This window comes from Talpa europaea, assembly GCF_964194135.1.
Source record: "Talpa europaea genome assembly, chromosome: 7".
NCBI classification, from domain to species: Eukaryota; Metazoa; Chordata; class Mammalia; order Eulipotyphla; family Talpidae; genus Talpa; species Talpa europaea.
The window spans coordinates 85769640-85790124 of NC_140074.1; the positions used below are offsets into that span (position 1 = coordinate 85769640).

Here is a 20485-nt window from a genome sequence, read left to right on the forward strand (position 1 = left end):
ACATGTGGGACAAGTATTTGGGATTCCTGTTTAGCCCCTGTGAGACCTGATATGTCCATTCATGTTACATACTCTCACACTTGGTTGTTTCCTATATAGACAAGGATGTTGGAGTGATGAAGATTTATGTATTTTAATTATTGAAAGCTCTGATATATTTTAAAGTAGTAACAAATTATTTTCCAGCCTGGGGCCAGATGGACATTACCTTTGGTTGGGGACGAGGGAATTTTGATAAGCATGTAGACTCTTTTAGAGCTGTTCAAATAAACCCAAATCAGTTGCCTGATGGGATATGCTGATGGTAATATGGAATACCTGATGGTAATATGCTGTTCTAATATCTTACTCTGATAGATCTTGACATTTAAAATTTTTTAAGTAACTTTTGGTTTTAAACCAAAAGATTCAGTAAACCCCACATTCCTTGATTTAAAATGTGTAGCCAGAGAAAACAGACAAAAGGCTCTGTGTTACAGAAACAACTAGTTTTATATTTTTAATCTTCACAAGAAGAGATTGTTAGATTTCTTAAAAATGAATTAGAGGGCCTCCCCGGTGGCGCAGCAGTTGAGCGCTGGGTTGCGAAACTGCCCCCAGCCTCTGCACCAACCAGTTCAATCCCCAGCCACCGTGTGAGGGTCCCACATGGCGCGCAGACCTCTCCTGCCACCCGCTGCTCCCCTCAGCAGTGTACTTCGTGAGTCTGCCTGCTCTGTTCTTTGCTCTGACTCTGGTAAACTCTCTCACCCTCCCACGCTTCTGACTGTACCCAGTGCTTATATAAATAAATAAATAAATAAATAAATCTTTAAAAAAAAAATGAATTAGAAAGAAAGGAAACATTCCAATCTGAGAGGAAAAGTATTTTTAATGTTTTCTTTTAGTTTTCTATTTGTTTCTAGAGAACAAATACATTTTAATCTACTGGAAACAGAATTAAGTGTATCCCATAATAATTTTTTGAATTCAGGCTGTTATACCAGTATGTAAGAGTCATTATTTAAAGTGGTGACCAGGTTCACATTTTAGGGAAGAAACTAAGATTAGAAAGGATTAACTCAGGATACCAATTTTGGAATAACATCTATAAAATTACTTGTAAATCAGTCTGCTATTCTCTTTTGCTGACAGGGTAGCATATGGAAATTTCATGATGCGTTTCAGCTCATCTTAAAGGTGAGCTTACCTTCAGTGAGAGGAAAAATTCTTGTCAACTCTATAGCACTTTCATTCACTTTAAATTTGTCAAAGGAAGCAATCATATTGCAGAACAATCATATTGCAAAGTTACGTATGTTCCTCTTCTGCACGTGGGAAAATTTTATGAATTTTGAACAATCAATCTTCTCTGTGTCTCTTTAGACTGTTAATTCTCATATCTTCTATTAGATTAAGTCATTGTGGGGGCTTAGCTAGGGTAGAGCATTTTGACTGTAGATTATTAAGTAATTCTTGATTTTTATCTATAATAGTGTTCTAGTGAAAAGAAACTACTTTTCCCAGTGTATTAGGTTGCTACTATGTGGCCTTCTAAGTTTGTTACACTAAAATAGTTTATATGTAAGTACTAAATGACTTTCATACTAGATTCCTTTTAATCTACTTGTAACATGCCAGAATTTTTTCCTCTGAAATGTATGCTTGATGGAAGTTAATGCTGTTTCTCTACCTGAGGCCCATTTTTGGTCCATGATATCAGCTCCCTTTTATTTATCTCATTGCCTTTCGGGGTTTTTTGTTGTTGTTGTTGCAATGTTTATTATTTCATGCTGAAACCATTTGGTTTCACCCATTTAACATTTTATTAAGAAACCCAGAATTTTGGCCTCCCTGGTGATGCAAGGGGTTAAGATGCAACCTATGACGCTATCCGCAGCCACTAGAGCATGAGTTTGATCCCCGCCAGCCAGGGAGCAATCCACATGGTGCAGCAGACCACTGCTGTCTCACCAACTGCTCCCCTCAGCAGTGTGTTTCAGTCAGTCTGCCTGTTCTGTTCCCCACTCTGTCTCTGGTGAATCCTAACCCCCCCCCCCCCCGCATCTCTGGCCTGTACCCCAGCTCTTGTATGCATCAATAAATCTTTAAAAAAAAAAAAAAGAGACTATTATCTTCTCATAGAATTGAGAGGATAACCAGGGACAATATGTATAAAAAGGAAATCAAATGGGGCCTCCCCGGTGGCGCAGCAGTTGAGCGCTGGGTTGCGAAGCTGCCCGCGGCCTCTGCAGCGCCGGTTCGATCCCCGGCTGCTCCCCGGCCACCGGAGGAGGATCCCGTATGGTGCGCAGACCTCTCCTGCCACCCGCTGCTCCCCTCAGCAGTGTACTTCGGTCCTTCTGCCTGCTCTGCTCCCCACTCTGGCTCTGGTGAATTCTCTCACCCTCCCGCGCTTCTGACTGTACCCAGTGCATGTATAAACAAAACAAACAAACAAATATAATAAATAAATAAAAACATGCCTCTAAAAAAAAAATACTCTTTTAAAAAAAAAAAAAAAAAGGAAATCAAATGTCTGGTGTACCCAGTAAGTGATAACATACATGCATGTAATTATAATACATATAATATATACAATATGTGCACATTACATATTTATATATATCCTACGGTTGCTTTTTTTACTGCTAATTGTGCTACGTTTTTACTTTATCAGGTTTATAATTTACAGACTGGTATGACTATACCTACAGCTTCTAAGTAAAACTGTAGGTATTTTTACTGTTAACAGTATTTTTAGTGTTAATTCGCATTTAATGTGAATCATGGTCCTAAAAACATCAGATGTGTTCATGATCGCCAAACAAAAGAGCACAGCTGTTGTACAGTGTAACTCTTGCCTGGTTTATAGTTCTAAGGAATCATTCTTTAGTCACTGTGGTGTCTTGGGTATTCTTCATTCTTAAATAATGTACTTAGTCTATAGCAACTTCCTATGATTGTGTGAACAGAAGATGTTGAGAGACACATGGTGAGACTTAGTTACCTTTGTCCTCTGAAGTCTTTACAGTTGCTTCTGTTTAATAATCCTTCACAAACTAGAGCTGACCTGCTGCCATAATCTATAAAAATATTTGAGGAAAAAGTACTAGGAAATTCTTGCCACAGCAGACTTATTTTAGCACTCCATCCCAGCACACCACTGTGCGGCAAGGCCTCCATGATGATCGATACTACAGAAAAGCTAAACTCAGGCACTTTGGCCCTCTCATGGGTCGAGTGATAATGTTGTGTTCCTAAAACAAGTCCCATATACATACATAATGCATTTCATCTCACCAACATCCATAAGCAATGGAAACTGGTAGGGTTCTACTTGGAGAGCACACTCAAGAAAATTTTGGCTGGGTCTTAGATGAGTCAGAGAAGGGGATTTTGAAACCATGTGTTCAGAGTTTCTCAGCTGCTGTATTGTGACCTGTCAGTACCTCATCAGTTACTTCATGGAAAGTTTGACCTCCCTGAATTCATTAGACCTGTTTTCCAGTAGGGGCTGTTGGTAGTAGGACTTGGTTTTAGCTTATTGGAGGAAAGATAAATCCCTTTTCCCTCTGTCATGTTGGGCTTTACTAGTGTAATAATCCACACTCCCTAAAGAAATAAGGGTCCTTGGCCTCTTCTATCTCTCCCTCTCTCCAGAGGCTGAGCATCTGGAAACTACCCTCACTGATGCCAAATCTTAGAGTCTTAGAGTGATTCTTCCCCATCACCTGCCAAATGTCTACACAGGCCCTGGGAATTGGAAGTCTGGGAACTCAGAACCGTAAAGTCAGTTTCCATGAATTATCCCTAATGGAGCGATGCTTTTTATACATTTGGACACCCCCCAGGGCTCATTTATTGTCAGTTTAAAGATCTTCCAATGGCAATCAACCAGTCTCATGTTGCAAGTGATTTATTGGTGTCCCAGCTATGGTTGCTATGGTTTCAGTCATCAAGGTCTTTCAAGAAGCCCTTTTGCCTACCAGAGAAGCCATGCGACCTCATTCTGTTTAACAATTCAATCTGTCCTCTTTAGCCAGTTTCCTTTTTCTTCAGTTCTTCCACTTTGGCAACATAGATCCTCATGGCATCCAGTTTGGACATCCCTTTGTTCACATTCCACGCCTCCCACTTGGCCTTGGCTTTCACATCTGTGGCAGGTGGGGCAGGGATGTGGCAGTCACCCTGGGTGGCCTGTTTGTAGAAGCTGTAAACCAACAGTTTCTCCTGATCACTCACAGGTCCTTTCAACTGCTTGACTGCAGCGCAGGCCAACTCAAACTCCACTTGGCCCATTGGGGTAACTGAGGCTGGCCTCCTGTGTCCTTTCTAGGTGGTATCTGGTGCCAGAAACCAGAGGATGGAGAGTTAGAAATACTTGAGGCAGGTGATTTCAGCCTGGGAAGAAGGGAATGGGAGAAAAGGAGACGAGGTAATGTGTGGGAAAGAACCAGAGTATTTATGTGTTTTTTTTTTTTCTCAGCGAGAAAATGTGTATTTATTAAGAACATACTGGGGTCCACTGGACTGGATCTCCCAGAGTTCTGGCTGTGGGTTCCTGGGGAAAACTACCAATTAACATTTCAAAGGCGCCCGTGTTGCGGGAAAATGAAGGAGTTGCTGCAGCCCTCAGACGGAGGAGCGCCGCAGGCGGTTGCGTGGTTGTGGTGCCGGCTGGTGAGCGCGAGACGGCGAGCTCCGCAGTGGGCGCGGGAAGCCGCTCAGAGAGGCGCGTCCCGGCAGCTTAGAGGGCGGCCTCACGAGGAGCTTTCGCTAGCAGGGTCCTGTGTGCGGGGGACCCCGAGGGTTGCTGGGTGAAGGAGCATGAGCGCCCCGGTCAAGACCAACGGGTAGGACGGACTGGGATGTGGACGCGGGGCTGGGCGGGTCACTGGACGGAGGTGTGGCCGGGCCGAGCCTGGCGCCGCGAGAAGGGGGCCGCGCCCGGGGCCAGGGGCGGGGAGAGGAAAGACGCGGTTACCCGCCTGTTGGCTAGTTGGAAGCTTCGGGCCGGCAGGGGGCGCTGTGGACTCGGGCCCTCGGCGCCGCGGGCTGGGTGGTGAGGACCGCGCGGAGCCGGCGCTGAGACTGTGGGCGGGGCCCGCGGCGCGGCCTATTGTCCCGCCCCCGGCGCCGCCCATTGTGCCGTGCGCCTGCGCGGCGTGCGCCGTCGAGCGGGGAGGGGCGGTCCGCGCCGCCGCCGCCGTCGCCGCCATGGACCTAGGTGCGTGCTGCGGCTCCCCAGCCCCGGGCCCGCCTCGCCGCGTTCGTCAACGGCAGCCGGGGCGGTGCTGAGCGGACCCGGGCTCCGGGAGACTCGGGCCGGGGAGGGGTGGGGGCGGGCGGGAGTGACCTCCGAGAGGCCGCGCTCTGGCCGGGGCCGCGCCGCGGCGTGGCCCGCCTCTAGCCCCCTCCGGGAGGAGCCGGGTGGACTTGAAGTTAGATTTCCTGGACGGGGCCAGGTTTCGTGCACGTGCTTCGGGAGAGCCCGTGCTCTGAGGAGTCCCGGGAAGTCCGGGATGCCCGACCGTCTCATTTGTTGAACTGTTACTAAATTCTTGAGCAAGTGTCTTACACTCGTGAGGTCCTCATCGATGAAACGGGGATAAGGTATCCACCTTAGGGAGATGTGGGGAGTGTGCACTGAGCACGTTTATGCAGTGTCCCGTGCAGCGCCTTGCGTTTAGCTGGCGTTCATCAGGTTAGCAGTTGTGAGGAGCCGAGATGGCGCGTGCCATCCTCCGAGCAACGTCTGCAGGAGCGGGAGCTGGTATAAATCGGCGACTCCTTGCCCAGCCTCCCATCTTTTTGGACATGTACTTAAGGAAGTTTTTCAGGAAGGGCTGGGGAGAGGCGCACCCTCTGGCGGTAATAAGCAGACTGGAGAAATGTACCCTGTTAACTTTTCGGTGGTGGAATGGTACAGCTTGAAGACTTTAGATTTCTGCTGCTGTGGGGATTTCTGACCCCACCTCACCCCTTCGTAGTTGTGACATGCTGAGCAAATTGCTTCTGAGTCTCAAAGCGCCCATCTCTAAAACAAATAACGGTCCTCAGAAGGTTGAAGATTCAAAGAAATCTTACTTACATGTGTATAAGCTACCACAGTGACTGACACGGAGTAAGCACTTGATAAACATGAGGAATGGACATTCACAAGCACCAGTTAACCAATAGTAATAAAACACTTGGGATGCTGCCAGCTATTTACTCTCCTGGTACATATCCATACTTACTGTATCTGGAAGATACGTGTTGTGGCCAGACTACAAGTTGGTAAATTTAGAGTCATAGGGAACACTTTTTGGGGATCCTGGGAAAACAGCCTGAGCCAGAAATGGCCAGAACCCCTAGAGAGATCCCCTGAACTATTGTTCCTGGGGGCCTAAGTGAGTTGCCTTCAGGAGTTGCATAGGTCCTAATGCTTTTTGCTGCCCCCCCTTTTTTTTGCTGCTCCCACAAATTAAAGGACAAGACATGGATTCACTCTGCTGGCTCCTCACCTGTAAAGATGTGCTGGGGTAGGGAAGGAATATGAGGAAGGAGTGGCATCTCTGGACCCCGGGAAAGAGGAGAGAAGTCAGGAATACTGAATAGTGAGCAGTGTTTGAACTCTTAATTTTGGGGGCTAAAGGAAACATACATGAGAAAGATCTATGTGCTGTCCTACTTCTGAGTTGGTGAAGCCAAAGAATAGTAACAAGATTCTGCCTTGTCACCAATGGAAAGGTTTGGGAAAACTAGCATTTATTGAGTCTGTTACTTAACTCAGTTGTCATACCCTGCAGTATGTACTTGGTGGTCCTGTGGTTTGATGCTGACCTTGTGCCATTTATCTCTAAACCCTTTCCTTGGGTAGAGGCCTAGCCTCAGCTGCCCAGCTCTTCCTGCAAGGTCTCATTTATTTGATAGGTTGTAGCGATCCTTCCCCTCTGGGCAGAAACCTCCCTGAATCACTTTCTAGGCCTTGACTTTCCTCCTGTGTTTCAACCCGCATTTCTGTGAATGGAAGACATCTTTACCTTCAAGTTCTACCTCAAACTTCAGATAACCAACTGTGTGCTTTTCCCTCCAAACCTGCTCCAGCTATCCTCTGTTGCCTCCTCCTGGTGGTACCGATTGTCTTTCTAGTTCCAGGCTCACGAGCTTCAGGTCTTTTTATTCCTCAGCTAAGTCCTTTTGACTGCAGCTCTGTAGTGACTTTTGGAATCATCCCTTCTTCCCCCTCTTTTCACCACATGGTGTCTTATTCAACTTCTCTCTATGCAGGACCCTTGAATATCTGTGAAGAAATGACTATTCTGCACGGGGGCTTCTTGCTGGCTGAACAGCTGTTTCACCCCAAAACACTGGCAAACTTGACAAAGTCTGACTGGGAACATGTTGGGCGGCCAATCGTGGAGGCCTTGAGGGAGATCTCAGCCACAGCACACTCCCAGTCCTTTACCTGGAAGAAGAAAGCTCTGATCGTCATCTGGGCCAAGGTTCTTCAGCCCTACCCCGCTACCCCTTCTGACACTGAAACTCGGTGGCAGGAAGATGTATTCTTCTCAGTAGGGAACATGATCCCTACCATCAACCACACAGTCCTTTTTGAGCTGCTCAAGTCCCTGGAAGCTTCGGGACTCTTTATCCAGCTCCTAATGGCCCTGCCCACCACCATCTGCCGCACAGAGCTCGAGCACTTTTTGGAACACATGACTATTGACACTTCTTCAAAGGATGTGGCCTTCTTCCTCAATGTCTGGTGGGAAATGATGAAGCATAAGGGGAATCAGCAGGACCCCCTGCTCTCCCAGTTTAGGACAATGGCCCATAAGTACATGTCTTCTTCAGATGAGTTCTCCCATCCTCCAAAGAGGTTTAAGTCAGACCCAGATGTGTGTCCTACCATGCCTTTGTTGACCATGCTGCTCACTGGACTGAAGCAAATCCAAAGTAGAATCCTGTGCCCTGGGATGAAGTGCTGTGCATTAGCCAATTTAGCTGACATGCTGACTGTGTTTGCACTGATGGAGGACGACCCTCAGGAAGTGTCTGCAACCGTGTATCTAGACAAACTGGCCACAGTGATCTCTGTGTGGAATTCGGACACCCAGAACCCATATCACCAACAGGCGCTGGTCGAGAAGGTAAAGGAGGCAGAACGGGACGTCAGCCTGACCTCACTGGCCAAGCTCCCGAGCGAGACAATTTTTGTCGGGTTTGAGTTCATGCGCAGCCTCCTGCGGGAGTGGGGGGAGGAGCTGCAGGCCATGCTCAACAGCAGCCAGGGGACAAATTATGACAGCTACCGACTGTGTGAGAGTCTGACTTCCTTTAGCCAGAACTTGAAGCTCTACCTGGATACCACCAACTTGTCCAAAGAGGAGAGGCAGGTAGTCTCGGAATTGGCAGAGTGTGTTGGAGACTTCCTAAGGAAAACGAACAGGGCACTGAAGAACAAGGGCTTCGAGAAGGATATCACTGCCTCCATTGCCATGGCCATTATTGAGCAGAAGATGGATCGGCATATGGAAATGTGCTATATTTTTGCTGCTGAGAAGAAGTGGGCCTTCTCAGAGGAGTGGCTGGCCTGCCTGGTTAATAACCAGGCTCTCTTCCAAGAGCCAAACTTGGTGTTAAAGCTGCTGGAGACAGTGATGGAAGTCAGCACAACAGACAGAGCTATCTCCGAATCGCACATCAAACAAGTAATCGGCTTGATCCTGGAATGTTATGCAGCTCTCTCGCTGCCAGATAAAAATAAAGTCCTCTCAGGTGTCCTGCTTTCCTGGGGACGAAAGGGCCTCTCTGAGAAGCTGTTGGCTTACTTGGAGGGGTTTCAGGAAGACCTCAATACAGCCTTCAACCAGCTTGCACAAAGTGCCTCTGAGCAGGGTTTGGCTAAAGCTGTAGCTTCAGTGGCCCGCCTGGTGATACTATGCCCTGAGATCACGGTGAAGAAGATATGCAGCATGGCTGTGGTCAATCTTGGCACCCACAAGTTCCTGGCTCAGATTCTCACTGCCTTCCCTGCCCTTAGGTTCACAGAACAGCAGGGCCCAAATCCATCCTCCACTTTTGTGGTATCGTGCCTCAAAGAAACTGTCTGGAGAAAGTTCACTACACCCAAAGAGGAAAAGCAGTTTTTGGAGTTCTTGAGCTGCCTGATGAATCCTGTGAAGCCCCAAGGGATTCCAGTCGCTGCTCTTCTTGAGCCAGATGAGGTGTTAAAGGAATTTGTCCTGCCCTTCTTGATGCTCGATGTCGAGGAAGTAGACCTTTGTCTGAAGCTCTTCATCCAGACTCTTGAAGCAAATGTGTGCCTGGAGGAATACTGGCTCCAGACCTGCTCCCCATTCCCCCTCATCTTCAGTTTGTGCCAGCTCCTGGATGGATTCAGCAAATACTGGCAACTCCCCAAGGAGAAGCGGTGCCTATCTTTGGATGGGAAGGATCTGGTGATCCATATCCTGGACCTCCTCTGTGAGATTGTATTAGCCAATGCCGAAACTTTCTCCCCAGACACCTGGATTAAATCCCTCTCCTGGCTTCACCGGAAGTTGGAACAGCTGGACTGGACTGTGGGCCTACGACTAAAGAACTTCTTTGAGGGCCACTTCAAATGTGAGGTGCCAGCCACCCTTTTTGAGATCTGTAAGCTGTCTGAGGATGAGTGGACCTCCCAGGCCCACCCTGGATATGGGCCAGGCACGGGGCTTCTTGCCTGGATGGAGTGCTGCTGTATCTCCAATAGCATCTCTGAGCGGATGCTCTCCCTCTTGGTAGTAGATGTGAGCAACCCCGAGGAGGTCAGATTGTTCAGCAAGGGCTTTCTGGTGGTTCTAGTGCAAGTCATGCCTTGGTGTAGCCCTCAAGAGTGGCAGTACCTCCACCAGTTGACCAGGAGACTGTTAGAGAAACAGCTCCTGCATGTCCCTTACAGCCTGGAATATATTCAGTTCGTTCCTCTGCTCAACCTGAAGCCCTTTGCCCAGGAGCTACAACTCTCTGTACTCTTCCTGAGGGCTTTCCAGTTCCTCTGCAGCCAGAGTTGCTGTAATTGGCTTCCTATGGATGGCTGGAGCCATGTGGTCAAGCTCCTTTGCAGCAGTCTTACCAACCTCCTGGACTCAGTTAGGTTGATACAGTCAGTTGGCCCTAGGGCGCAAGGACAAGAACATGACCTGACCCAGGAGAGCCTGTTTTTTTATACCCAGATATTCTGCCATGTTTTGCACATCATGGCCATGCTCCACCAAGAGGTATGTGAACCACTCTACGTTTTGGCCTTAGAAATCCTTACCTGTTACGAAACCCTGAGCAAGACCAACCTTTCTGTTAGCTCCTTGCTCCAGAAGGTAAATGAGCAGCGCTTCTTAAAGTCCATTGCAGAGAACATTAGTCCTGAGGAGCGGCGCCAAACTCTGTTGCAGAAGATCAGCAACTTCTGACTTTGCAGATCAGAAAACAGCTGGGCCTCAGTGTGATGGGGTCTGTAAGGGCTAATGCTAAGAAACTTTTCAGTTATGTGAAATTGTACACAAGCTAAAACGTATATGGCAACCATGTAAAGAAAATAGTTTCTTAGGTTTTTATAACATACAAATTATAATAAAATTCTTGAGTTTCATCTTGTCTCTTTTGCATCTTTCTCATCCATAGTCTAGGCCTAGATATGCTCTGAAATTGGGCTCAGCTAGTCTTAAAGTAACCAAGCTGGAATAGGTTATTAACTGGACCACTGGAATTTGATGTCCAAAGGTGAGGTCACCCAACTGAGAAAATTATATGGTATGTATGTTTCTTTGCACTAAACCCTCCCCTCTTCAAGAATCATTTCATGGTTATCTTGAAAAGGGCAGCCTCTAGGAGTAGAACTCCATTCTCCCACTAATTGGCAATGTGACTTGTGGGCCCAAGAGACCTGTCCCACTGTAAAAGGAGTAGACTAGATCAAGAAAATTAAATGGCAGAGCATAGATTAATGACCTCAAGAAGGTGAGTGTCTTCTGAATTGAGGACTTCTGTCATACAGTCTTAACTCATCCATTCTACAGAGCCAAAAGGGGCTGTGCTAAAACAAGGCCTGGTAAGCAAAGATGTGATTAAAGTACGGGTGTAATTATCTTCTGCCTGGGGTGGGTTGTCATGGTTTTGAAGACTGGGAGAAAGGAATGGTGTGTCTAGCAGCATAAAGACGTGAACTTTAGGTGTCTAGGGTGTATTACAGAACTATGAGAACTTGGTGGTGAGGTGTTTAGTTTGGGAAGCAAGGAGGGGAATAGAATATGCCCAGTCGGCACCTTCATATCCATACGTTCACTCAAAAGGGTGCATTACTCAGATTCCCTCCCCACCTAAATTGGGCTGGCTCTGTGGCCTGCAGTTGGGTTTCCACCCTCCCAGAGTGTTTTGCACTATTGCTTTCCAGACTTCTGTGATGAGTGGTGCTGTACCCACACAGGAACAGGATTTGGACCACTCGCTTTGGCTTATCAGGAGGAAGGTAGGAACTAGGCCCTCCTGGGGGCCAAAAGCATTAATATATCTACCCCTACCCCCTGCCGGTTACATGGATGCAAACACAGACCAGGGCAGTTTAGGTCACAGGATGGCCCTTACAGGAAGTTGTTCTTGCTGTAGCTCAAAAAATGAGAATAAGGGCCTCCCCGGTGGCGCAGCGGTTGAGTGCTGGGTTGCAAAAATGCCCGCAGCCTCTGCGGCGCCAGTTCGATTCCCGGCTGCTCCCCGGCCACTGGAGGAGGGTCCCACATGGCGCGCAGACCTCTCCTGCCGCCCGCTGCTCGCCTCAGCAGTGTGCTTCGGTCCTTCTGCCTGCTCTGCTCCCCGCTCTGGCTCTGGTGAATTCTCTCACCCTCCCGCACTTCTGACTGTATCCAGTGCTTGTATAAATAAACAAACAAACAAACAAATAAATCTTTTAAAAAAAAATGAGAATAAGCGGGGAAATTTTAGTGCAGTTTAATCACCACAGGGATGATTTATAACATAAACATAGTAAACAAAACAGTAAAAAAAAAAATTACAGCACTTTATGTGTTTTAAATGGCACCCATTACGACTGAAATAGTCAAAAGTTGAGACATATAATTCAGTACTTTAAATGTCCAATGAATTAAAAGGCACTTTAAATTTTACTTTTTCGCTCCTATTTGAGAAAAACTTCATGGTAGCACAGTTTCTAAAATCCATCCGAGTGGATCAGGAACAATTAGTGTTGGCACCAGAGGATCCTATTTGCAAATGGTGGGTGAAAGAGTCAGTCCACAGGATTTATTTTAGCTAGGGCTGTCTTGCACTCTTGCTTCCCAGACTTCTGTGGTGAGTGGTGCTGTAACCACACAGGAACAGGATTTGGACCACTCTCTCTGGTTTATCAGGCAGCCTAGATGCAACATCGCACAGTTTGGAGTACAGGAGTCCATTTCCAGCTCATGAAAAGGACAGTGTCGAAGGGTGAAGTTACAGTAAATAGTTACCAGAGCCACCATTTCACTTTACCCCTATAGTGTTTTATGAGAGTACCCTGTCCAAGTGGATATGGGACATGCTAAAAAGGAAAGCTATTTGTGACAAAGTCACAAGACTGACACTGGTCTTACCAAATAAGCCTGCAAAGGTGCTGACCTATTTGCCTCCCTACTTTCTCAAGTGCCTCAGGCTCCCATCCCTGCCTCTTACCCGCAGTGAGACGTCTGATTGGAATCCGTTGACACGAGAATTCAATGTTGGCACCAGGATGAGACAAAGAACCAATGGGTTGTCTAGTAAACAATATAAAACTACTCACAATGACTTTCCCAGGCCAATATCACAAATTATTTCAAGAACCAAGTTATCACTGCTGGCCTAGTTGATGTGGACACTGCCCTATGTGGTTGGAAAGGTGGGAAGCCACTGATAATAGGACCAGGCGGGTACCCAGACACTTATCACCCAGGTCCACCTTTTCCACACCCCATGCTTCTACCCCATTCTTGAGATAAATCCCAAAGAAACTTAGCCTTGTATTAAAACACCATGCTACTGATGAAGTCTGACAAGATCCAATAGTTGCTACTAAGAAAAAGGTGCTTTTGCAAAAGGGGCAGGTTCAAAGAGGGAGGTAATATAATATTCATTATAAAAACTCAAACACTTCTGCTAACCAGTACTCAAAGGGCTGACACCACCCAGGGCACAATTTGGTCCACAGAATACTGAGCGAGGAGGCAGCTAATGTGAGGAGGCACCCTCACTTCCTGACTCCTGGGAGCGATTAACCATCCTTTTTGGTCGGGGCACTGTCAAAGAGCCGCATTGCCTTCTTGCACAGCAGCGAGAACCAGTAGATCTGGGGAGCGATGAGGAAGGCATTGGCCACATTGCAGAAGAAGGGGATGTGGAATGGCACTTGGAACAGGTTTAGTCCCTGCTGTTGGCCATAAGACCAGTACATGAAGGGGAAAAGAAGGATCCGACAGGAAAGGAAGGTGGTCAACGTGATGATTCCATTCACCTTGTATAGGAGGGTATGCTGCTGCTTTAGCTGTAAAAGACGAGGGAAGGAGAACAGAGTCATGACAAGGCAGGTGCTGCAGCGAGTGACTAGCCTGAGTCCCACAGCAGTAACCCTGCATCTAGTCTCTGACACATGCAGAAAAGATGATTGAGCACTGCATCAAACTCAGAGTTTTTCCAGTACTGATGATGGATTTGACTGAAGTCACCCAGCTGACAGGAGCATGGAAATAGTGGACTAGAGAAAATCTGTGGCCAGGAAAAATATATATAAAATACTGCATCAAATTTAAGTCAGATGTGCAATTTGATTTCCACTGGCTCAGATGACCAACCGACATGTAAGGGTCTCTCTTTTACTTTTAAAAAATGTTTTATGTCACACCAAGCTTTGCATCACTTGGCATATACAATAATGAAACAATCACAACTTGATAAATAACAAATACAACATTGTAGGCCGTAACCATTCACAGCATACAGAAAAAATGATGATGAATAAGTAGCTATTAAAATTTACAGAGAGATAGCTGGAAGAGATTCCTCCAAACCCCATGAGCTACCAAGAAAAAGCAGGGTCTGCTCCCTCTGTACTAGTTCTGCCATTTCCTTCATACATGCCTGAATCAGAACTCTGCCCAGCGACACAAATGGAGTGCTCAGTTCTGCTGTGAAGATGCAGCCAACAAAGAAGTCCCCCAGTTCTCCCCTAAGCTTCTGCAGATAAAAAAGAGGAAAAATGGGAAATAAGAAATGGAGGTTAAGGAACCACTGGAAGGAAAACTAACTATGTTTATTGAAAGGGAGACCATGAAGGAAAGGGAGATGCTAAATGGGAGAGTCAGACCCAGTTAACTCCTCTGCTTCCATAGCAAAAGGACTCTGACAATTGAATCTTCAGATTGACTGATTGCATCACACGCCAAGCTTTCTCTGAATTTCAATGTCAGCCAGAAGGAACTCTATGGCCTACTTTTGGGTATCTAACTTGGTCGTGCCAAGCGCACTTAGCCAGATCAGCTCAACAATGTGCCAGGCCCTGTGCTAGATGTTAGGGTCCCAAGGCAGTCGAGAGACTTTTTAGGGAATGCCTCTCCTTTCATCTGTTCAAGGAAGCAGTATAGCATGGATAAGCAGCTCTGCACTTAGCATCACTGAAGGTGATTAAAGAAACACTTAGAGGCCCAGTTTCATCATCTACGGTACAGGGCTACTAACATCTAATTATTATTGCTAATTCTTTCAAATAAATTTTAATGAGTAGAAAGCTTTGAGCTATTAGATGAAAGCCTGTCACCTGGTAGGCTCTAAGAAATGACTAGTATCCTGTCTGCATTCCCATTTCTCTTCCTTATTGGGTGGATTTTTGGTGGGGAAATGGACCTGGGGAGAAATGATGAGATGCCTTGTTCAGTAGGAGAAACGAGTGGCCAAGGCTGCCGGTAGCTGTCCTGGGCAGTTATACCTGTGTGACTGGCACAAGGACAAACAGAATGACCGCATGGTGTGTGATCATGAGGCGATTTTTACTTAGGAAGTTTCGAAAAGTAGTGAGGGGGTCTCTGCGGTTCTGGTCTCTGGTTCGGTACCATTCACAGAGGTACATGGCATAGGAGTCATAGATCATGTATGGAATCAAAAACCAGACATATTCTCGGGCAAGCCAGTGCCTGAAAGAAAGCACATGAATAATCCATGAAATAATTATGGATATCAATTTTAAAGGCCCAAAGCCAACCTCAAATACATTCCCTTCAGTCTGCATTTAACCAGCTATTTTTATTCCAAGTACTTGATAATAAAGATGCTGAAACTGCTAAAGGGGAGTGAACTCTAAATTACGGGCAAATTCGTAAGTGTCAAAAGCAAAAAGAGGAATTCACTTATAAATATGTTTAAGTGACTTGCTGTCACCATTACTGGCTTAGCTGCTCATTTGTAATTGATTTTGAGGCATTTTGTGATATTCTTGACTTTGATATAGATTATATACAAATGATTCAACAGCCCCACCAAGAAACTGACTTGGAAGATGTCCCAAATCCCAAATCCAATATTTCCAGTTTAACTCCACTCAGTTGCTCAACAATTGGGAGTTAACTCTCGCATCTGCATGCAGTCCTTCACTGGGGAGTTTCTGGGAAGCAACTCTGGCCATTTTCTTTACAATTCTGTGACTAAACCCCAGTTCCGCTCTGGAGCTCACAGACTACCTTATAGCAGTGAGACACCAGAAGAGAAGCTGGGAAAAAAGACAGTATTCCCATTTACTTGTCCAAAGAGGTTGAATCAATATTTGCTGAGTTGACATGATAGTTTATCCCCATCCCAGAGCAGATCAGAAGGAAAGTTTCTAGGATGTATATAATTTTTTCCCAAATGATAATCATTCTATAAAAAAACTTACGTTTAAAAAATCTAAACTGAAATCATGCACTATGCCAGAAGGGCCAGACTCAGCAAAATTTATTGAGCACCCATGTTTAGGTAGAAGAAACAATTTAGTTTTATGGTTTTCAAACTACCTGAACATCAGAATCACCTGCAGTGCTTGTTAAGGGCTCTGCTCTGCAGAAATTCTAAATGGTATCCCCAGGGCCCTCAAAATCTGTATGTTTGATTTTATCTCAGCTGACCACTTAAGGAGCCAGTCCACTGAACTGCAATACTGGGAATATATTCTATAGAGGGTACTATTCAAGTTCTGTTCCTGAATGATTACACATTCACCACAAGATAAGTAATTAATAAAGGGGGCCTCCCTGGTGGCATAGGGGTTGTCCCAGTGCTATCACCGCTGCAGCCTGAGTTCAATCCCTGGCCAGGGAACTACCCACATGGCACAGCAGACCTCTCCTGTTTCACCCCGATGCTCCCCTCAGCAGTATATTTCAGTCACTCTGCCTATTCTGCTCCCCACTCTGTCTCTGGTGAATCTTCTCACCCCCTGCACCTCTGGCCTACACTCCAGTTCTTCTACATACAAAAAAATAAAAATAATAAAGAATGCAATAGGTAACCCAGTGAATATATATATTTATATATATATATATAAATAAATATATATATATATAAGTGTAATATATGTGTAGGTCGATTAATTAGCCAGGATCCATTCAGGAAAAAAGATGCTATAGTTATTCTGCTGCCCATCTGATGGTCTCCATTGCTTTCCTGAAGCAATTCCAAGTAAAATAACTATGAAGACCTACTGTAAGGTCAGCTGAAATATAACTGGCCTCTCCCCTTGAGCGGAGCCGAGGATTTAATATTTTGCACGTTGTACCAATATCATAAGATCTAAAATTGGCTGGCAGGTAGAATTCTCTGAAGACTTAATAGCAAGAGATTTGGATTATAATCTTAACACCAATTAGCTTTGTCAAGTGAAGGTGATAATCCTTACCTTCCCTGATGAACTTATTGTGAGAATTAAAAAACAAAGTGTCAGGCCTCCCTGGTGTTGCAAGGGGATAAGACGCAACCTGTGAAGCTCACCACAGCCACTGCAGCACGAGGTCAATCCCCGGCCAGGGAGCTACCCGCATGGCGCAGCAGACCTCTCCTGACTCACCCACTGCTCCCCTCAGGAGTGTATTTCAGTCGATCTGCATGTTCTGTTCCCCACTCTGTCACTGGTGAATCCTCTCACCCCGCCCACAACTCTGGCCTGTACCCCAGTTCTTTTTTTTTTTTTTTTTAAAGATTTATTTTTATTTATTTATACAAGCACTGGGTACAGTCAGAAGCGCGGGAGGGTGAGAGAATTCACCAGAGCCAGAGCGGGGAGCAGAGCAGGCAGAAGGACTGAAGTACACTGCTGAGGGGAGCAGGGGGCGGCAGGAGAGGTCTGCGCGCCATGTGGGACCCTCCTCGGTGGCCGGGCAGCAGACAGGGAGCAGCCGGGGATCGAACCGGCGTCGCAGAGGCGCGGGCAGCTTCGCAACCCCGCGCTCAACCGCTGCGCCAACGGGGAGGCCCTGTACCCCAGTTCTTGATGTATAATCTTAAAAAAAAAAAAAAAGTGCCAAAGTCCCTTGAATAGAATTGCTTGAATTGAGAAAATTGCTTAGAACTGTCATTTTGTTGTTGTTGTTCTTTAGGGATCTGCGCCTCTTTAAGAATTTGATGGAATCCTTGGCCCTACACCACATTCTGCATATAATTTGGGGGTCTCTACAGATACCTCTTCCTGTCTATGAATATTCTATATTGATGGCATAAGACACATATAATGAAAAAATTGTATATGAAACCCCAAAGGTCTTTACAATCTAGGTACCTTTAGAGCATCCTTGTGCATCCATGTAAAGGGGGAGAGCACAGAAATGTGGCGTCTGTTTCCATTTTGCAAACAGAAAATCTAAAGATACACAAAAAGGAGGGACCTGAAATCCAAACTCAGGTTTGCCACCATGCTCAAGCACAACACACACAGCTTCTGAGAGGGAAACACAACAATGGTGCTATAGAACTGAAAGTTAATCGTCGGCAAATATCTTTTCCTGAAATGTGCAGTGTTTGCCTGTTGCTTGCCCCCATGTCAGCTTGAACAAGTGCTCTGGGGCCCTGTTTGTTTAATTTTTGCAAAGGAGGCTGGTCTCAAGCTGGAGTTGACAAACTGGGGGCAGTGATGAGAAAATGCTCCATTAAGATAAAACTTGAACCCAGTCAAGCAAAAGCTGTTAGCCTTTGTTGTATGCGATCAGGAGCATTAGATCTATCTTCTCTCAGCACCTACAATTCAATAACTGGTTTTCTCTAAAAAAGAGGCAAAAGAAGAAAAGTACAAAAATCATGATGCAAGATTAATCCCAAGTAAGAGCCAGGCAGTACATCTGCTAGCCACTCAGGCACCCCTCCCATTCCAATCTCAACGGGTGAAAAGGAGGACACTGCAGAGCTGATATGAGAAAAAGACCTGGAAAGGCTACTAGACTTTGCCTGCATATTTGACTACCTCCTCTTCAACTTGGGAGAAAGTAAGAGTGGTTCAGGGAAGACAGGTGAAAAATGTTTTTTGTGTTTTTTATTTTTGTTTTACAAAAAGCACTACCATTGCCCAGTCCTAAAGGCTATATACAATGTCTTATGATTTTATGATTTGTATCAACACAAGTCAGTGTTCTGAAAGCACCTCATCACCATTAGCAGACCCAGAGGAAAGACAAGAGAAGCATGAATAAGAAAGAGGCTGAGGATTTGTTCTTTCCATAGAGAGGTTCTGCAAACCACACCAGACGTATCAGGCCATTATACGTTCCCCAGCGGTCCCCCGGTAAGATTATTTAAAAGAACCAAAAGCCATACTCCCACTTCTGGATAATTTTCGCACTTAACTATCTCATAAAGAACTGGTTTCAGTGGACCACAGTGTCCTCTCACATGCCATCTTAAATCAGACTGTGTCACTCCCTAGCATTTCTTCACTTCACTTTCTCCTAAACTGGCGAAGCTCAAAGAGGTAAGCAAGGACAGGAGAAGGAACTAATTACGGCGCCTAAGTCGTCCCATTAATCAGCTACCTAGCAGCGCGCACTGATAAAGGACGAGAGAGCCTGGGTGCCACTAAAATATGGGAACTTCGAAAACAGCTCAGCATGTGGCTTGTGCTGCTTTCACCTGGCAGTGGCTGTTACCTGTCGGAGATCACGTCGCTGCAGGAGCGGACGATGACGATCCCTGAGCCGGTGGCCAACACAGCCTGCACTGAAGAGACCAGCCTGACGTGGGGCAGGAAAAAGGAGGGAGAATATCACGTTTAATCTAGCCCTGTGGGCAGCATAAAGCCCAGACTCTTCAACCTGACCTTCCCTGTGCTGCCAGTGCGGTGAGAAAAATGGTGGGGCCGCCGCGCTCCCGACCCCCAAAGCAGCTGGCAAGGTGGGCGGCCAGCTCCCCTCCGCATCCTGACCAACGTGGGCAGCCCTGACCCTCCTCCCCGGCCCCTCCCGGACAGGACGCGCCGGGTCTTCGGGGAGCTGTGGCCAGTGCGGCGGAGAGGGGCAAGGAGCCAGGGAGGCAGCCCCCTCGCTTCCTGTCGCCCCCCTTTTCCGCCCTCAGCGCAGCGCGGCGGCGGGCGCAGCCGGGTCGGGCCGCCGTGCTGCTCGCGCGCGGCCGGGTGGGGCGGGCGGCGCCCGGCCTCGCCCCGTACCTGGTGCTGATCATCGCGCAGTCGGAGTCGGTCCATTCGGGCAGCGCGCGGCGCAGCCCCCAGGTGCAGAGCGCGAAGAGCCCGGGGAAGAAGAGCGCGCCCCAGCCCAGCGTCAGCAGCATGGGTGCGCAGGGTCGGCCGCCCCGCCGGCGCCGCTCGCGTGGCTCGGGTCGGCTCCGCGCGGCTCCGAGACTGGCGCTGCCCGCCCGGCCGCCCCTATTTCTACCCTCCACCCTCCGCCCTCCACCCCCGCCCGGCCCGCCGCGACTCGGGCAGCCGCCGGGCGCTGGCCGGGAGCCCGCAGCGCCGCTCTCCGCGTGACCAGGCGGGCGGCCGCGATAGGCGCGGGCGGCCGCGCGGGGCGGGGTCTCGCGGCCGCCGCCCGGGGGCCCCGAGGTTTCCCCGGGTTCTCCCGGCCAGCGAGTGGGAGGCGGCGGAGACCTGCTGCCCGGGCCGGGTGCGGGGCACGAGCGGCCGAGCGCGCCGGGGACCAGCGGCGCGCGAGAGGCAGCCGCTGCCGCGGCGGGAAGGGCGCGGCCCCCGGGGCTGCTCTTGCGTCGCGGCGGACACCTCCTCCTCGGGCCCGACCTGGCAGAAATGCCCCGCACCTGCCCACAGCCTCCCTCTCCTCCCCGGCCGCGGGCGAAGGAGCCGGGGTGGGGCAGGGGGAGGTCCCCGAAACTGCCAGGTAGGAAAGTGCACTGGGTGAAGACCTCCTTCCAGGATGGGCGGTTCCTCTGGGCAGGGGCATCGCGCCTACGAATCATGCGGGGGGCATCCCACTGTGGGAAGGAAGGAGAGCGCGGGTGGGCTCGAGGCGGTCCGCCTGCCCGGCGTATC

The 20485-nt window shown here is 47.9% G+C and overlaps 3 protein-coding genes across 4 annotated transcripts; 1 reads left to right on the forward strand and 2 right to left on the reverse strand.

The window, feature by feature from the left end:
- Positions 1 to 4017: 4017 nt before the first annotated feature.
- On the reverse strand, positions 4018 to 4281 carry LOC311173511 (diazepam-binding inhibitor-like 5; the record flags this gene model as incomplete). Its single annotated transcript, XM_084237522.1, has 1 exon — positions 4018 to 4281. One exon carries the CDS (start codon positions 4279 to 4281, stop codon positions 4018 to 4020), a length of 264 nt encoding a protein of 87 aa, XP_084093648.1.
- Positions 4282 to 7021: 2740 nt separating this feature from the next.
- Positions 7022 to 10421, forward strand: GEMIN4 (gem nuclear organelle associated protein 4; the record flags this gene model as incomplete). The annotated part of the gene is made up of 1 exon (XM_084237664.1): positions 7022 to 10421. The coding sequence occupies exon 1, from the start codon at positions 7224 to 7226 to the stop codon at positions 10419 to 10421; it is 3198 nt and encodes a 1065-aa protein (XP_084093790.1). The 5' UTR covers positions 7022 to 7223.
- Positions 10422 to 13249: 2828 nt separating this feature from the next.
- TLCD3A (TLC domain containing 3A) lies at positions 13250 to 19767 on the reverse strand (the record flags this gene model as incomplete). 2 transcript variants are annotated; one of them, XM_084238503.1, is made up of 5 exons in its annotated part: positions 13250 to 13519; positions 14113 to 14208; positions 14957 to 15161; positions 19131 to 19214; positions 19646 to 19767. In XM_084238503.1, 5 exons carry the CDS (start codon positions 19765 to 19767, stop codon positions 13250 to 13252), a joined length of 777 nt encoding a protein of 258 aa, XP_084094629.1. The 2 variants fall into 2 exon arrangements, with proteins under 2 accessions (XP_084094629.1, XP_084094630.1); XM_084238504.1 differs by lacking the exon at positions 14113 to 14208.
- Between the last annotated feature and the right edge of the window lie 718 nt (positions 19768 to 20485).